This window comes from Rhipicephalus sanguineus, chromosome 6 (genome assembly GCF_013339695.2).
Source record: "Rhipicephalus sanguineus isolate Rsan-2018 chromosome 6, BIME_Rsan_1.4, whole genome shotgun sequence".
NCBI classification, from domain to species: domain Eukaryota; kingdom Metazoa; phylum Arthropoda; class Arachnida; order Ixodida; family Ixodidae; genus Rhipicephalus; species Rhipicephalus sanguineus.
Window position 1 is genome coordinate 124,608,031 of NC_051181.1, and position 19,514 is coordinate 124,627,544.

Below are 19,514 nucleotides of genomic sequence, written 5' to 3' on the forward strand. Positions count from 1 at the left end.
GAGAGAGAAAGAGCTTAAAGCGTGCGACAAATCTTTGTAACTCGGCTCGTACTTTACGGATTCTAAAATCTTCGCGGCAGTTGATCCGTGAGGCAAAAAAGCTCCGATCATGAGGTCATTCGATGATTACTTGGAAAAGTGTTGCGGGGCCCCTTGAAATCTCATCGTCAAACATTTAACGCGATAAAGATTCGAATGCACCGAGAAAAACAGATAGTTTTTCGCCAGTATCTATTTTTCTACTTTCTTTTTTGTTTCAGATATGTGGCGAGCAAGATCACTTTGCCCTGTACCACTCTTCGTCACTTTCCTTTCGCTGGCAGACACCTTGCCCAAATTAACTCCTTTGATTCCATCGCATAAGGCTGCGCTTCAACGCCCATCGTCTAAGCCTAGGCTTACTTTAATAAAAAACAACTACCAAAACGTCGTAAGTACGCCTATTTGATTTTAAAAAATAGTGTTATGTATAATACTTATGAGTGTTATATATAGCACTTACCCTAACGTATATAGCTGTATACACTCTTTAAAAAGTTAGTAAACACTTAAGAAACGTATGTATTCACTGGTTTCCAGCGTATTCTACTATACCTTCGTGACATCCCTTTTCAAGCCAGCAGCTAGTAAAGCTTTTGGAGATTTTGGAGATAATGGACCCTTTAATGACCCCCTTATGTTGCATTCATGAACTGTCCACTTCTCAGCTTCGCACCAACGGGCGCACACTCCAGACTGACGTCATGAGACGGACGGCCGGTGACCCCGCCTTCGGAGAATGTTGCCGAATGAATTAGAGGGACTATTCTTTTAGTCGCGGAAGGGATCGGCTGCGGCGCTTCGGTTCTCTAGGCGGGGCCTCTCCGGACTTCTTAAGTTGTATCCGACTATAGTTAATACCAGTTATAGCTGGAATCATCTCGACATATCATTTTTAAGCGGGAACAGGCGAAGAAATTGTCCATGGATTAAGCAAAACACCACAGCTTAGCACCTTGTCTCGGCCGTTTTACGGAAAATAGACATGACATATTGTTTTGTCTTTTTTTTACTATGGTTGATTAACAGTCTTGTGTTACGTCTCCGAGCACGCATAATCATATAGTAGGTTATAGAATTATAGGTCAATATTTATCATTATTCATCCTAAAACGCAGGAGATCACTAGTACAAAATGTGTTTTCCGAAGGTACGCCCATAAATGCTTCTGAACTCGCTTAGAAGTAAGCGCCGCGTTACGAAGTAGTTACGTATTTGTGTTTTTCTCACTCATGACCCTTCGTGCATAATTACCCGACGTTTGTCTTAATGTTGGCCTTAATTGTTTCACCGTTATTACCACGTTAATAATGATTCCTACTTTTTTCTTACAACCTTTGTTTTACTACCTACAGTTACTAACGGCTAGGGTAGTAACTGTTATTAACTGCAGGGTAGTAACATACGTGACAAACAGTTACTACCCGAAGTTAGCAAGCACTACTACCTTCTTTTTAAGAGGGATAGCACTGTTCTTTTAGTTGTTAACGATCCAAAACGGCAATGATAACAGCCTAATATGGCGGCACCGAAAACCATCCATAAAGCAGCCTATATTAAAATACGGGCTGACAGATTGTTGCATGCGCTCACGGAAATTCCTGTTGAACTATTCCAGTCACAGTTGATCACCAGCAGCGGCTACCCCGTAGAAGAATACAATGTCACGACCAGAGACGCTTACATCCTCATGATACAACGAATACCCCGAGGACGCAACGAGCCGCGTGTTAATGGCATAAGTAAACCGGTCGCCTTCCTCATGACTGGGCTTCTGAGCAGCAGCGCTGATTACGTGGTCAACCTGCCGGATCAAAGCCTTGGTAAGGTGACCGGAGGCTCGCAGCACTGCGTACTGTATTGTGTTTAACCATTTCATCTTTGATCATTCCAAGTGCAATAACCCTCTGTATACACTATTGGTCTAATTACCTCCGATTTCTCATTGCCGCGATTCTACTGTGTGCATATTATACGAAAAAAAAAAAAAGAAAGAAAAGAAAACACGGTTATGGTGAAGCAGAGATGCGCGTGTTCGTTTGCACAATCTTCTTCTGCTGGACCATCGTTGGTCAGGCTTATTAACAGTGCTTACTAAAGCACAAAAATATGTGCTTGAAGAAGTAAAGATAGCTCAGTTTACGGCTCAGTTTATAGCTCACTTTATGGCTCATTTATGGCACGGCTCAATTTATGGCATTTTAAGAACCATGTTCAGGAAGACTGTTCATATGTTTTGCGACTTGGTTCCTATATATATGTCCGCTTCGGTGGAACATCGGGAAAGCCTTTGGCCTATACCGGTGCCTACGTGGGCGGAGCCACCGACTTAGCCTGGGGGCTTTGCCCTCGGGCCGTAGTTTCTCTGGACCATAACAAAGTTCTTGCCATGCCATGCCAGTAGTTACGATGCTCGGCTGCTGACCTGAAGGTCGCGATTTCGATCCCGGTCGCACTTCGATGCAGGCGGAATGCTAGAGGCCCGTGTACTGTGCGATGTCAGTGCACGTTAAACAACACGAGAAGGTCAAATTTTCCGGAACCCTCCCCTACAGCGTGCCCCATAATCAAACCGTGGTATTGGCATGTAAAACCCCAGATATTCTAATTACATTGGCTCCTGTGTGTCTCAGGTTTCATCCTAGCAGACAACGGTTTTGATGTATGGTTGGGAAACGTCAGAGGTACCATATACTCAAGCCACGAGTACCTACTGAAATGGCAGACAAGATACTGGGATTTCAGGTAAGCTAGCGCTCCAGTATTTAAAAAAAAAATTCTACATAGAAGAAAGAGAGAGAAAGAGCACGAATGAGCATCAAATTTCAGGTTTTACTTAACGCACCACGCCGGAGATTTTGGAGGCGCTATCGCGGCTATGTAATTGTAGCAGTTTGCGTGTGTGCATAGGCGTGCGCAGTGTTCTTCATTTAAGGGGGGGGGGGGGCGTGAAGTCGCACCGCAGCGCTCCTCCCCCTCCTGTTGGTCGAGTCCGAAAAAAGAACACAAACTTCTTAACTGATGCAAATATGAAAATGAACCGATGACGTGCTTATCACAATGGCCTGCCTCTGGTCCCCGGCTTTCGAGGGGTGAAGGTGGGAGGCAGTAAGACAGTTCATCGAATGCAACATCAATGGTCCTCCGCTGCCATTACCGTCAAAAACCTGCATGGTTATAACCTTGCGCTTTAAACAGTGACAGGACATGGCGCAACCCTCAGACGATTACGGAGGAGCAGCCGGCCGCCCACTGCCCTCCTCCCCCCTTCCCGATCACACGCCTATGCGCGTGCGCATCACGGGTTGCGGTGTCAGTTGTTCCCCACGCAGATTCGAGTACTGACCATACAGTCAAATGCATTCATCGTGAAGTGTAACACTGATGAAGCTTTTTGTGACGATAAAATATTATTGCACTGATGTGTTCCCTAACGCAAGCAACTGCGTCCGCCTGCCTCATATTCCACCGTACCTCTTTCTGCCTAAGCGAACGTATGAAAATTTCTGAGGTACAATGAAAGAGCCTTGTAAAAGCACCCCTTGAAGGAAGCAGCGCTTGAACGAAAAACTTAAAGATGGAGGAGAGGAAAAGAAAAATCGGGACACTAAGAACGCTCTCACTGCGTTCTCATTGTCCCGACTTCTCTGCTCCATCTTTAAGCTCTTTCTTCCCGTGCTGGAAAATATACTCCGTGCCTATAATCGTGCGTATACCGAAGAATAAGAAGAATATAGTGTCTGCTAACACTACATAAACCACTTTCCAAATTGATTTCTCCCGTCCTTGCCATTCTTGCAGCTTCGACGAAATGATCAACTTCGACCTACCAGACCAAATAGACTTCATTCTGAAAAGGACCAGGCAGAGTTCTTTGCTATATGTGGGTTGGTCTCAAGGGAGTCTCATAATGTTTGGCTTGCTGGCGTCGAAACCACGCTACAACCAGAAGGTGAACATTAACAGAAATTTTAACACCATCACTGATTTCTACCTTATATATTTTCTTGTTTTGTGCACGGTCACGAAGCAGTGAGATTGTTACAAAACTTCGCAACAAATATCCCTCAGGAAAACTGTCCGAAGCAATTAATGGAGAAACATAATAGCTAATATTAGCCACGTTAGCCAGCGTTGGTAGCGTTGGTTTTACGGGAGTAAGCACGATAGGCTTCATACAGACTTCCTTTTTTTTTGGGGGGGGGGGGGGGGGGGTTAGTGGGCTTTAGGTGACAAAACCACGACGTGATTATCACGCACGCTGAAGTGGGGAGGGGAAAAGGGGGGGGGGTAATTTCGACCCATGGGGTTCTTTAACAAGTGTAGAAGCTAGGGAGACTTGGTTTTAGTTCGCGACGGCGTATAACACAGCGTGCACGAAAGTAAAGCGTGCCCTTACAGAAGTAACTGAATGTTTACTGTACATTGATATAAGAGAGTTTGCACAATGTATATTCATGTCTGGCAGCTACAGCACCGTTAAACGTGGATGCACCCACTTTGATGATTGGTGGTACATCTCCATCCCGACTACTAACGTCCATTTTAAATGATTACACAAAACCTTGTGGTAGCTGTAGTAGTTAACGGTGAAAGCGTAATCAGAGAACGAGGTGTGATAGCGAGAAGAGCGCCGCATATTGGACGCAGAACTTGGTCGCCATCCCGCGGCATGTTAAACTGTGATTGAACACCACGGCTGGACCTGGGCTGGACTAGAAGGAAACGCAAAGCGCGTCGTACCGCCCCCCCCCCCCCCCCCGGCCGCGATTTTTCTCGGGGCGAGCGCGTGAGCGGAGAACGCGGTGTAACAGCCAGGTGAGGCAGGCGCGCGTCGCAGAGCTATTTTTGGTTTGGATTAACGTGATGCTATCCGAATGGGATTGTCGTGTAACGCGTTGCAGGTGTTAATCGCAGAGGCCACAGTAATGACGAATTACTTTACTGATCCCAGAGGGCAACACTACCCCGCCGACCGGAAGAGTGGTAGATATAAAAAGCGCGTTTCTAAGGCCTCTAGAGTCTGTAACCATGGCGCAGCCAGTGGATATCGTTCCCGGCATCTGTTGTTGCGGACCGAGCGGTCGTGGGCTCGATGCCCGTTGACGGAACTTTTTTTCTTTGCCATCTGAACGTGTAAATTTTTTCGACGTCATTTCCGTGACGGAAATACGTCACTGAAGTCTTGGTGGACCCCGGCACAAAACACTTTCGTGTTAAAAAAGCACTGTTTTTCTACTCTGTCCCTTTTTCCCTGTTCGCGAGCTGTGTTATACGCCGTCATGGTTCTTTATAACGTGTGCCTAAATCGAGGTACACGGGTGGTCTCACATTTCGCCTCCTTCGCAATGCGGCCGTAGTGGCCGGGATCCCCACAAACTATGCGCTTAAAAAAAGACGTTAACGTTCCACGGTAATATGTATTTCGTCTTTTGTAATTTTATATGATAACGTGTATGTCGTACTCAGAGTTGCCAGATGCTACCGAGCTAACAAGCAAATAATCATCACAAAATAAGCGGAAATTCAATGAATTTTCCCATTCATGAAAATGTTTTGATTATAATAAAAAACTTCACTCAAATACGAAGGGGAGTTGAAAAAACCAGTTTAATTATTTTGTACAGTGAAAATATGCGCAACTATGAAGGAAAGTGTGATAGCGAGAAGAGGTGCGACGTCTTCATAGACGCATACACCCAAAGAAAAAAAGAGCCCTTTCACTCTTTTAGGGGCGAAGCTCCTTAAAGCGGCACCCGTTCGTCCCTCGTAGTGCGTAACCAGTCGTAACGCTAGTACCAGATCTTGACCTCCAAGGTGGTGCCGGTGGGAGATTTATCCTGTGCGTTGTTGAACAATAAAAAATTCGCAGCGTGCGCGTCAACTAAAAGCCGAATTCTTCTGTCTCTCATTCCCCATTAGCAGCCATTGGCATGTTCCAGTAGGAAACGTTAGTAGAAGCAGAAGTGTAAGTGTTAGCTAAAAGCCGACTTCTTCTGTCTCTCATTCCCATTAGCAGCCATTGTTTACCTCCAAGGTAGTGCCTGGTGAGATTTCTCCTGTGCGTGATTAAACAATAAAAAGTTTGTTCAAAACGCCGTTGATTGATGAAATAAACCAACCAAAGACGCCAGATGTTTTCTAAAAGCAAAACGAAAAGACGTCAGATGTTTCTAAAGCAAAACGAAAAGACGCCAGCTGCTTAACGAAAGACGCCAGATGTTTTCTAAAGCAATGGTTTTCTAAACAATGAAAATTCACAGCGTACATGTAAAATTAAAGTGAGCTGCAAGTCGTCATAACTCTCATCGAACCTTTAGTATAAACGCGCCCGATCTCACGCCGGTGATGATGTACTGGGCAGAATTCACGGAAGATTCACGGTTTACCGATGAACCTCCGCAGCTTCGCCCACTCATCATCATTCACTCCGTGGATATGCTGTGATTTTTTTTTTGTGATTCCTGACTTGCCACGTATGTGACTCTCTTTAAGGAGACAAGTGACTCTCTTTGCAGATCATTATACTCTCTTCGGAGAGTCGTGAGATTCAAAAGAGAGTTAATGTGTCTCTTTAAAGAGAGTAATGTACGTGGCAAGTCAGGAATCACCGGAAAGGGTAGCAGGTACGTTTGTTTTCTTTTTTCCCTTAGAGCGTACGTGGTAGGTGCTCATCGCTGCAATTGCGTCATCTTTGTTTCTGCTTCTGAATATACCCAATCGTCGTCGCCCACTGTTCACATGCGAGACTATAATAGAAAATGCCTGCTACAGCTACAAATGCTAAGGGATTTCGCCACGGCTGGACTGTATTATACAGTCGCGTTTCTGCCTTTTGTCTATATAACGAACACCTTTATTTGGCTCTTTCATCGGCTTACGTAGTCGGATAATCTTCGCTCTCGTCATCCCCTTTGTTCCTGTGACGCAATTTATTTAACCATCGTTGTCAACTGTCCCCGTGCGAGGCAGGCAATGTGAGTTAAGCGCATAATACCTCCAGCTGCATATATGGTAAAGTATTTAACTACAATAGCGCGTTGCAGTTTATTTTTAAAGATCATGACTCTCTTTGCTTCGTTCGTCCGCTTACATTATCACATACTTTCACTGCCGATGTTAAAGGCGCACACGTAGTGGAATAAAGTTTTGAGGCAAGTTCTTCGCCATGAGATTTTAAAAAATATGTACTGCGGACGTACGCTCACAAACCCATGTGTTCTAGGTACGGCATCTGTAGAGGCGAACTAAATATTTCCTAAAAATCCATTAAAAATATCCAGGGCTAATCTGGTACGTGATAGATAATAGTGAGAGGTAGTGAGAATCAGAATAGCTGTGAAGATAACTAGAAATGGGCGACAATGCGAAGATATAATTTCGGTTCATCGAAGACGTGGCCGTCGTACGACGTCGTTGTACAGACGGGTCCACTATTAAAGGGAACACTTGCGTCCAGGGTACGTCCGGATTTCACCTTCTTCGAAAAGCACAGTGGTTTAGATTTGCATAAAACTACTATAGTGGTTGATAGTTCTGACTCCTTTTAATAGACTAGTGCCGTGCACGAACAATGTTAGCGCAACCACTTGTAGTTAAGAGGTATGAAATATGAGGGGTGCTCATTCGAGTGTTCCCTTTAACAGTGGGCCGTACTGTACATGTCAGCAAGTTACCGGCTATACACGTGCGGTGGCGCTAGAGCATGCAGCAGATGCAGGAGCCATTAGCTAACAGTTCCGTTCCCTATAAAAAAAAAAGCATAGGAAATAAAATCAGCGCAATTTTCCTCCCTGCAATAAGTATTCACGTTAGGGAACACACCATTACCTTAATTATTAAAGCGAGTACATTTCCTAAAAGTATTCAGTTATTTGCCTACAATGAAAATCATAGCTTATAATTTCGACACATTTTTTTGTTTTGTTTAATTTAGGTTCGTCTTTTCAACGCCATTGCACCGGTGGCCTATCTGGGTCACATGACATCGGAGGTGAGCGAGGTGGTACCGTTCGCAGACTTCTTAAATGTGAGTATTGTGTGATCTACACCAAACGCATTACGTCGAGGATTACGTTGTTTGTTCTTTATTACGCGACGTTTCCCTCGTACACTGCTTTCATATGATACCGACCAACGTATCGCGCACGATTCAAACACATCGGCAAGTGCACAGCTATTGACTGTTTTCGTTTTACATGTACCATGACTGAATTGCTTGATATTAGTTCACTATTACGTCGCACATATTTATTCTCCGGCAAATCAGGTTTGCGGAATCAGACGTTGGTCCCGGATCCGAATCCCAGACCTACAGCAGGACAGGGGCGTAGCCAGAAATTTTTTTCGGGGGAGGGGGGGAGGGGTTAATTCACCCATACTTTATGTATGTTCGTGCGTGCGTTTGTATGTGTGCGTGCCTGGACGCAAGCAAAACTGAAAATTTTCGGGGGGGGGGGGGGGGAGTTGTACCCCCCAACCCCCCCCCCCCTCCCCTTGGCTACGCCCCTGCAGCAGGATGAATATTTTTCAGCCGAGAAACTTTATCTCAGAGAAACTCTCATGCGTTTTCTTGCAGCCAATGCATGGATGGGTAACAATTTTTTTTCCTTTCATCTGAATTTTCTACGTGTCGCTTATGCAACATAAACATGCTATCAATGAAAACACATTATATCACACAACGCTCCCCCCCCCCCCCCACACTAAAAATAATGTCACATGTCCTTATGCAAATTGCACTAAGTGATGCAGTTTAAGCTAAGTGTACGAGCAAACTGTTTTTAGTGCAGTATATACACTCAGTGTAAACTGCACTGTTTAAACGGCACAATTGAGACGCATCTAAAGGTTAAACTGATGCATGTGTGATTCATGAAACCGCTCCGAAATAAACTATTGATTTGCGAGTATGACTTCAGCGAAGCCATTTTGTCACAGTTTTACGCAATTACGGTAGTAATCCGCTGGGCCTTAATGTGAATTGACCGGGCCAAGAACTTGAATTTTCGCGGAATTCCCATTTCAGGGTCTTCTCCAAATGACGCTACGCGGTGCCTTTCTGGCAAATAGTGGGCCCGTTTTCGAGCAAATAAAGGAAGGCGAATGTGGATGTTCAAAACAAGGTCCAGTTTGCAAAGCAGCCTTCAAACTTTTCAATGGAGGATTCCCCACTGAAATGGACAAGGTAAGCGAGTGGCTTTTTATGGAGAAATGAATCCCTTGAGACCACGAGAAGAAGAAGAACAAAAAAAAAAAACAGAGCAGATTTTTCTAACTTAGACGTAACGACTCTTATATTCATCCAAGGGGGCGTCAAGACAGCCTATTTCTTTGATGGACCTGCCCCGTCATTATTCGAAGAGCAGGGTTACGGCCACGCAGGTTTTTCACGATGTTTTTTTTTTTTTTGACGAAGGGTTTTTTTCCCACCTTTAGCCCCGAAAAGGCGGGGACCAAAGGCAGGCCGCTGTAAGCGGCACATCATTTGCTTCCTTTTAAGCTTCTTTTCTTTCGGACTCGACAAAGGGGGAGGGATGCGCTGCGGCAAGGCTTTGCTCCCCTAATTCAGAACCCTGAGCACGCCCATGGTGGACGTGATTGGGGTGTGGCAATTGGATGCAATAAGACCATCTTGCGGGCTAGTTATTAGTTCAACTGGTCTGCAGTACGCTAACCGTTGGGAATTGGAATCGCCATGCGAAGTATTTTCAGCCATTACGCATCAGGAAATGGCCAGCCATATGCTGCCACTATTTCGCTTTAATTTCACTTGACATTTTAAATTATTCGACCACGCACTTACAAAAGAATATCCCACGAACATTAATAATAATAATAATAATATCTGGGGTTTAACGTCCCAAAACCACGATATGATTATGAGGGGCGCCGTAGTGGAGGGCTCCGGAAATTTCGACTATCCGGGGTTCTTTAACGTGCAGCTAAATCTAAGTACACGGGCCTCGAACATTTTCGCCTCCATCGAAAATGCAGCCGCCGTGGCCGGGATTCGATCCCGCGACCTTCGGGTCAGCAGTCGAGCGCCGTAACCACTAGACCACCGTGGCGGGGCGCGAACATTATTCGGCACACACACTGTGGTCTGCCTTTGATAGTTGCAGGCAGGCGCGTAGCCGGGAGGGGGGGGGGGGGGTTCAAACACCCCCCCCCCTCCCGAAATTTTTCAGTTTTGCTGGCGTATATATACACGCGCACATACAAACGCACGCACGAACATACATAAAATATGGTTGAACCCCCCCCCCCCCCCGAAAAAAATTTCTGGCTACGCCCCTGGTTGCAGGATAGGTGTTTCAGTCGCAGGGAAAGAGAAATAAGTTTTCCGGTATATTCAAATTATTGTCGAAAGCTAAAGCACGTCAAGCTCATGCGTAGACCAGAGAAAGAGAGAGACAGAGAGCGTTTGTGTGTTTAATGGTAGCAATGACGCTGAAAAACGTAATATATTAGGCTGAATGTTCCGCTTTCTCCTACAACGGACATTGTCCAGCAAGTAGATTCCACTCACGTACATTAAAGGGGCCCTGCAACACTTTTCAAAGTAACCATAGAATGGCTTCATTAAAGGAGTTTTATTACCTCACAAATCGACCTCCGCAAAAATTTTCCGACGAGCGCGCTGGAAGAAGCAGGGAGGGGTGGCACGGGGGAAAGAAGTTGCGTCACGCGCGAGTCATCACCTTGAGCACTTTTTTTTTCGAACGCGCGATTTACCTACAGTGTGACCGCGAGCCACCTCGTTGCCAGGATGACCCGCGTGAGCAGGTACCCAGATGACATCGCTCGCGATTCGACTGACCGAGCAAGCCCGCCCCCGCCGGGAATGGCCACGCGCGACGCGCTCCTCACGTACCACGATATCACGCTGCACTACCGCCTCTCTCGCCTCACTTTGCCCCCACCGCACAAATCCCTTTCCCAGCATCACCAACACTTGTGGCGCCAACTGCAGGCCCACACCTTCCTTACTCCCGCACGTCTTGCCCTCTTCCACCCCGGGACGTACTCGCCGGCCTGCCGCTTATGTGGCAGCTCCAACGCCAATTATGATCATATCTTTTTCTCATGTCCGGCACACTTGCCCCCTGCCTCTTGGCACTTAAGAAGTCCGCAGCAGTGGGAGGCTGCTTTGTCCAGCACCAGGCCGGATCTCCAACTTCGGCTGGTGACTTGGGCGGAGGACGTCGCGGCTAGGCACGGCCTGGACGCCACAACCGGCAGCCTGAAGGCCGCCCACAACGCTGCTTTTTAATTTTTTTAAATGTATTTTTTTACCTTTTGGCCTTCTCAAAAATAAAGTTTTTCACCACCACCGCGAGCCATCCGCGAGCGCGCGAACTAGAGTCACTGGAAAATGTTCAGAGTATCGCATCTGTTTTCCGCGCGCCGCCGCCGACGCGATTGGCTTCCTCGCATCACGTGACCTCTCACCGCCATATCCCTTCCAAGCGCTTTGGGTGCAGGCGCGTTGAACGCAAAGCGTGGCCGGACATTTAGCAGTATCACGGTCCATAGAAGTATTTCGTCCCTTTTTTAAACGCGTCATGCAGGTGCCAGAGAATAGCTCACCAGCAACCGAACGTAATCTGGGAATCTCGTTTATTTTTGCATTCCGTGCGGGAAGAATTAACATCAAAGAGCGTCGTTCCACGTGTCTGCATAGTTGGCCGGAATGAATTCGCCCCCCCCTCGAAGAACACTCCTTTCTGCAGTGAACTACACAAACTTTGCTGGGAAAGATCTCATGCGACAGGATACTTCACCTTTTCTGTTCGCTGTGTTCAGCGATACTGAAAAATACATACCAGATACCTTTCTATTTGCTCGGCTGTTTATATCTCGATCTGTTGAATAGATTGTGCATTCATTTCGAGTTATAAGCATGTCACGCACGAGAGCGAAATCGAAGATTTATTAAAATAATAAATGTTTACTGGTATACCTTGAAGGCAATTGTGGCATGATCATTTGTCATTGCGCAAAACAGAAGCGTGGAACTCTGTTGATAACTTGGTGTAAGGCAATGTTATTAAGCGCATTTTTAAATTTTTTGCAAAAGAAATGTTGCTAATGCTGCATTGCGCCGAGCGTACCCTTACAATACTGTTTAGTGGGTGAGAAATGGTCACAGCAGAAAAAAAGAAAAAAATTCGGCATATCCCACTTATTGAGGGAATCGATTTCATGCGAGCCCTAGGTCTATATACATTGCAGTAGCATGCGCTTTAAAAATTTCCGGGACGTGCTATTTCTGATCAAAAGAACATAAGTCACTGTGCCGAGGAAGTATTATAAGAGTGCAATATGAAAAAAAAAAAGTTGAAATTAAAAGCAGTGCAGAAACCGAACCCCAGCTGTTTACGCGCTGGCAACGTAAAAAAATGTTTGTCGGAACACAGCAAAATATTTGCAAATGCACTGCAACGTCGGGAATATTAAGGAGGCAAAAAAAAGGAAATTAAACAATTAGTCATGTCAGCAATCATTTTTGATGGCCTATTTTCTACGTATCTGTTAGGAAAAGACAACGTATTCGCAAAATAAGATGCACCTTACCTACCGCACGCTGATTCGCCCGTACGTTCGGCTGGTGGCGTTCCGAACCTTCGGCTGGTGGCGTTCCGAACCGAGCTCATAAATACGTCACGCACAACTTCCAATTACCGTACACACACTTCTATTACACATAACACCCAGTTGAACAGCAAGCACGGTGCGCAAGCAAGGTATGCGTCAGCGATCAGTCAAAGGACGTAATGTTGAATGTTCTCGATGTTGATCGATAATGTTCTATAGTGCGCTATGAAGTGAACCTGAACACCGACTGCAGAGCTAGCGCTAACAGTCAAGATATCACCAAGTGTCGAAGTAAATGGCATCTCGCACGAAGTCACTGCGCTAATGCAACTATGTTTACAGCTCCGGAGCTAGCGAACACACCCGGCTGTGATATGAAAAGAGACCGATGAAGCCATGAACAGTTCGTGAGCACATGGCAACATTTGCCGCACGTTTCGTTAGTTACACCGCTTACCGCGTAGTCGATTCATAACTGTCGATGACTCGTAATCACTTATAATATCCTCTTGAAGAAACACACACACATATTGCAGTTCCGACGAGCGTAACACGGCATCGAGGCGAAAACGTCAGTCACTTCTCAACACACGCTAGCAACGCGCCGGACAGTCTGGAAGGGAAATGGCCGCCGGCCGCCCAATGTTGCCTGCGTGCAGCTTACCTTTGCGGTACTCTAAAATTTTCCAGTGACTCTAGCGCGAGCTAGAGTTACTGTATATGCTACCTTTAGGTAGCAGAGTTGCGCATAGGTCTGGCTAGCAACAACAGCATATATGCCTCTACTGAAACGTTCCGTATGCCATTCCAATAACTCCATATATTTCCATACTGAATCCATATGTTTTCCGTATATCTTCCACATATTTTCCATATATTTCCGTAAGATTCTTACGGAAACATACGGAATTATTGGAATGGCATACGTGAAGTCGCACTGCGTTTTTGCAGGCAACATACCTACCGTGTCGCTGGTGAACATATCTGGTGTGTCGAATACCAGTGATAAACATTGACTATCGATGACCAGTGTTAATTGAGTTCGCTGCAGCGGCGGCGTCGAAAAATACAGAAATTGGCCCGGGCGTCACTGCAATGCACGGTTGCTAGCAGCGTTTGGAAGATAGATGCGCAACTCTGCTACCTAAAGGTAGCATATACAGAACTCTAGCGCGAGCGGACATTTGGCGGCCTCCCGCGGCGGCCACAGTAACTATGCAGCCCACGATGCTCAAATCAGCCAATGGCCGTGAATTTTGGTATATGGCGCGGTCATCTGGGTATATGGCATCAGTTGTAGAAAGAAGAGGGAACGATTTCTAGCTGCCTTTGAAAACAGATTGTAAATTCCAGGCCGTATAGTGCGGCTATAATGTTTGGCTCCGTGTTCTAAGGAGCCTCGACTACCGATCGGCAGCATTTCCCGACCATGCTGAAAAAGTGTTGCAGGGTCCCTCTAACCTGCAAAGTAAATGACGGCAGCTTTATCACCTTCTGCTTTAGTTACCAAGAAGCATCGAGTGTCGTCGCTAGCTGCAGTACCATTAAAACAAAAGCACCGATATTTTTCATTACTCTGCTTGACACATTGGAAGCCCGAACGGTCTAATTTCCGTCACTGAGATACCTTTGCATAGAGGTATTTGCAATTATTTCTTCTCACTGTTCTGCATTTTTATACCCAGACGAGGTTTCCAGTTTACATGTTTAATAACCCGGCCGGATCATCGGTACGCAACATCTACCACTTCGCACAGGTAGGTCATGTAGCCTTGTTTGTTTCCCGTGTCATGTGCTCTATTGCCATTTGCCACAACCTTTATGACGGCAAAGACACATCGCGACCTCTTATGCTACTAGACCGGTGTAGCAGTGCAGATAACGACGGAGCTGGCCGGAACTTAACGAAAAAGGGCACTATAGCTTGGTCTGAAAGGCGGAGCACTGACAGTGATGGCAATACATACAAGAGACATAAAAGGCTCGTAGTTTTATCGGCTATATATATACACACACAGCGTAGCAAACATTTCTGATAATTAAATTGACGAGCAATGTGAGGTTGCACAAAGCTAATTCACTGATGAGCCTTGAACATTGTCTTTCACAACGCTGGCGAGATGAGCCCCCCAAGCAGCAGTGAGCAAACGCATTTAGCTGCTCCTCGCTTCTTTAAGATAGCGCAAGCTGCGCAACATCAGTCGTGCGGAATTCGGGGATGCCGGTGGAGACAGTGACATACGAAGCTTCCAGAACCCCCGGCTCACTAAACCCTTGGAAACGGCGCAGATATTACAAGGGTGCACGCTTCATCTTTTGCAACCTGTGCAGCCCGGAGTGCACCGCCTTTTTTAACCTAGACCTCAATACCAGGGGCGTAGCCAGAAATTTTTTTCGGGGGGGGTTCAACCATACTTTATGTACGTTCGTGCGTGCGTTTGTATGTGTGCATGCCTATATACGCAAGCAAAACTGAAAAATTTCGGGGGGGGTTTGAACCCCCCCCAACCCCCCCCTTGGCTACGCCCCTGCTCAATACGACGGGCTGATCAAAGGAAAGACGCATGCTCAACCCGCACAAATACTTAGGCAGGCCACAGAACACATCAGCAATACCTTTGTTCCCTCAATATTTTAGTTCGGTAAATAATTTAGTTCCAAAAGGACACTATTGGCCGCGAGATCGAGCTGAGTCGGCACTTAGCGGCGAGCGGACGAAACCCCACGGTGTGGATGGCTCCTTGCGTCGTCTGCTAGCCACACCGTGTTCGCATGTGTGCGTACGTCATGCACGTCCTCAGATTACAGCTTGTTCCTTTGTGCTAGCACAGTATCAAATGCTTGTACGTATGCCTACACGATATACATAACCATTTAGCCTTACGAGACTTATGTGTAGTCTAATAAGCGAGTGCATGCACGTGTCCTGCAGTATGGCGCTAGGTCTAACTATCGTAACGTCCATTCGCGAAAATCATTTCAATGCGAGTACCAATTCGTCGTTCAAGAACACCACATAGTGCATTTGGCGTCGTCCTATACGAAAAAAAGTACTAAACGTCGAGGTGTGAATGCAGAATTTTAGCGACACCATCTCGTGAAATGTTGGTGATATGGAAATCCTTGTGATACCAAAAAGCATGAACTAGCGTCTGCTGAGGCCGGTTAACGGCAAAAAAGACCTGAAGTCACGCATTTCTGTAGCAGTACGCGTATTCATGCAAAAAGAAAAGCAGAGTGCACAAAGTTCTAATTAATCTAATTACGCAGAAATACAGGCTCTCTTTTTTTTTGTAGCTGCTAATACAAGAAGTAAATACATAATTGGCTCAGTCGAGCAACACTATTTATATTGTGGTATAATTGCAAAGCACAATTTATGCACGTGCAAATAAAGCAAGAAAAAACGTCAAGCACAGTGCAAAACACAAATGTGACCGAAGGCCAGTACCCGTTAGATTGGCAGATTGCGCTTCTCTCACACCAGTAAGAACGTTAAGCCGGTTTCGTGCATTATTGTGGCAATGGAATGCGTATATATCACCATTAGGTTGCAGTCAACACGCTTTATTCGCCGACAATCGACTCAAACCGCCTACGGCGGAGCGCCGCTGCGTACATTTGTATACGCGCCGCCGACCGCCTATCCACACAAACGCGCCGACGGTGCTACCACCTACGGCCCGATATCGCAGCGAATAGGCAAACATACATGACACTTTCAAGTGATTCTGTGTAGCTGCACTAGTGGGTACTACAATATATTTTTTACTATATTCTAGGCTGAGTAAACAGCTTCTCTGTAAAAGATTATGATGATGATGATGATGATGATGATGATGATGATGCAAACATTATTTGGGTCCAGAGAAGACGTAGGGGAGACCCCGCGCCACCCGGCTAGTCCCACGTCGGCTTGGCGGCCCGTTCGCGGGCACTCTGGACGATGTGCCTATAAAGCCACAGCCTCTAGTCATCAAGTGCTGAATCATCGGAGATGACACAACTGACGCGAGGATGCATTACAATCCACTTTCCGTAATTTCAGATCATAAGAGACAACCGCTGTCAAATGTTCGATTGGGGGCCACTGAAGAACATGAAGATCTACGGGCAGGTATGAGTACATTTATTAGTCTTGACAACACCACAGAAAAAGTCAAATTTCCAATGTATATCTGCTAACAGGAATTACTTACATTTCTGTTATTAACAAATACATCGGAGGGCCAGGCTAGGGCTGGGCTTCCCTATCCTGGCCCCCCTAAGCACCACCTGACTAACTACTGGCACTAGGTGACCAATACATGCCTCTCAGGTATGCTATGTGCTATGCTGATATGCATATGGTGCTGTTGCCTGAAAGTACTGCATGTATAAAAGAAATTGAATGAAGAAAGTGGATAAATGATGTACGAAGAAAGTAAGCCCTAAGGGGTGAAAATCTAAGAGTGCCATGAGATTATTCTCTATACAAACAAGCAATTGCACAGAAACGAGTAGACACTGTCAAACACAATGACGTCAGAGCCAGCTGGTATAAGAACTTCAAGGCAGCGGTTCCACAAGTCTTTAGTGTTTGTGCCTTTTTATCGTGGCTCCCAGCCTCCTCTGGCAACTAAAGTGATCACTTGCTATTGCAGAAAGGTATAAAGCCTTCCTATTTAGCATGGGCATCAGCAGGGGGATGCAAAAGGGGCACTAGACTCCCCCCCACCCCCAAGCCACACCACCAGTTGCCCCTACCCAAGCCACATCAGTGCTTCCGCCACCCCCATCCCGATGCAACATGGGTTTGCACACCCCCAAGACAAAAACCTGCTGATACCCATGCTACTTAGCGTTCCTTAAGCTAGAACTTTCTCTAGGCCTTGATAGCCAACTAACAGTTAAGTAGAAATCATTACCTAACAGCTAGTGCTGATATTATGCAAGTAAACACTTTCTTGTTCTTGTGGATGATTTTGGAAAATTGGAACTCGCAGAAACGCCCACCAGCGTACGACCTCACCAAGGTCACTGCCCCAGTGGCCCTCTACTGGAGTGCCGGAGACATGTTGGCCCGTCCAACGGACGTGAGGCACCTCGAGAAGCGTCTGCCAAACCTGGTGCTTAGCTACAAGGTGCCAGCGCGCAACTTCACGCACATAGACTTCGTGTGGAGCATCAAAGCTAAGAACCACCTGTACAGGAAGATTCTATACATGATGAAGGAATACTCGCAGGAGCAGCGTCAACAGCTGCCCTCAATGAGTGTCAATCGAAACACTGTGCATGTGTGACGCATGTAGTTGCAGTTAAAGCTGAAATTTGGGCTAGTTGGTCTTGACTTAAATACATAATATAGCGGAACAAAACAAGGAAAGAGAAAGAAGCACACAGGACGACCGCTAGCGGTCGTCCTGTGTGCTTCTTTCTCTGTCCTTGTTTTGTTCCGCTATATTATGCATGTAGTTGCGTCACATGCAAGTTTCACTTGTCATCCAGTTCACCAGTTCTTAACGAAGGAAGCAGAAAAAGCAATGACCCGGCAATGACTTCACTCCATTATGTGCATACAGTTGGTCATTCTCTCCCCCCTCCCACTCCTGTTTCCATCTCTTAATTCCACTCCATGTACAGCATAGAAAGCCAAGAGAACCCGATATGTCAAGCCTAATTTTCCTGGCATTGCTCTCCTTTCTGCATTTTGAGTGGGAAGCCGAAATTCAATCATGTCGGACTGGTGTGTTTAAACAGTCCATGGGTTAAAATGCAGTTGCATGTCGCCCAGGGCTTAAAGTCTCCCTTCATCGGAGGGGGGGGGGGGGAGTCCTCATAGGGCAGCGACCCCCCCCCCACATATATATATAGGTCATTCCATGTCAAGTGTCCCAAACATGGCACTCTCACATCGCAGATTTTGCTGATAAAATTTATACCTTTTTCCTACACCCAATGGGGTATTGTGGCAAAACATTTTTGCTTGAAAAAAATTTTCAAGACCCTTGCTTTTGTTAAACTGTGCCTAATAAAAAAATGTATATAAAATCTATTTTTGTGAGTTGAGCTTCGAAACAGCGCTTGCGCTACTATAGAGGTTCTCTTTAGTTGTGCGATTTATTGCATATTTGTCCGTATCTTTTGTACTGATGCGGTCCAAGCAAAATTTCCCATGATGTGGCATTTGATAGAAGACTTCATTGCTAAGTAATGAAGAAAGTCTAATCAAATCATTTTTTATTTTATGAAAAAAAAAAAATAATTTTCGAATTTCACCCTATTGCACTCAGCATTTCTTTCTGTTGCCACTTCGCCGAAATGCACGTGGTCGCCCTTGCACCTGACACTCGTCACAGGAGGCGTCAAATGCGAGATGTATGTCAGCGGCTCATGAGTGCCCAAAAGTCTTGTCGCATTTATCTCAAGGCTACAAGTAATGTATTCGCTTTACATTGTGAGCTCGCTTGGCAGGTCCAATGGGAAGTATGTACGCCGGACAGCAGATTACGGTTCGCACATTGTGCTACAGGGCCGTCTGCACAACTAGTATGCACACGAAAAAGTGTATACAATGTGCGTGATTTCTTTCGTTATGTGCATACTAGTTGTGCAGATGACCCTGGGCATCCAGCAGTACGATGACACCTGTTTCTTTCTTTTTTTTGCTGATGCCCCATCAACCGAAGAATTGCGATTAAATCATTATTCAAAAAATTGGAGAGTTATAATCTCTCTGCACAAAGCACTACTGCCAAAAAAAAATGTCAACTCTAGAGCTTGTCAAATGGGTGCCGTAGTGCTACAGTTGACCTGCCGAAGGGGGGGGGGGGGGCGAGCCCCTCCTTAAAAATTGGAGGGGAGGCCGGGGTCCCCCTGACTTTAAGCCCTGATGT

At 46.0% G+C, this 19,514-nt stretch overlaps 1 protein-coding gene across 1 annotated transcript; it reads left to right on the top strand.

The window, feature by feature from the left end:
• The first annotated feature begins 262 nt into the window (after positions 1-262).
• On the top strand, positions 263-17,929 carry LOC119396342 (gastric triacylglycerol lipase-like). The gene is made up of 9 exons (XM_037663525.2): positions 263-430; positions 1,658-1,862; positions 2,673-2,784; positions 3,841-3,991; positions 7,976-8,068; positions 9,068-9,226; positions 14,325-14,396; positions 16,688-16,756; positions 17,625-17,929. Exons 1-9 carry the CDS (start codon positions 263-265, stop codon positions 17,919-17,921), a joined length of 1,326 nt encoding a protein of 441 aa, XP_037519453.2. The 3' UTR covers positions 17,922-17,929.
• Positions 17,930-19,514: the final 1,585 nt, after the last annotated feature.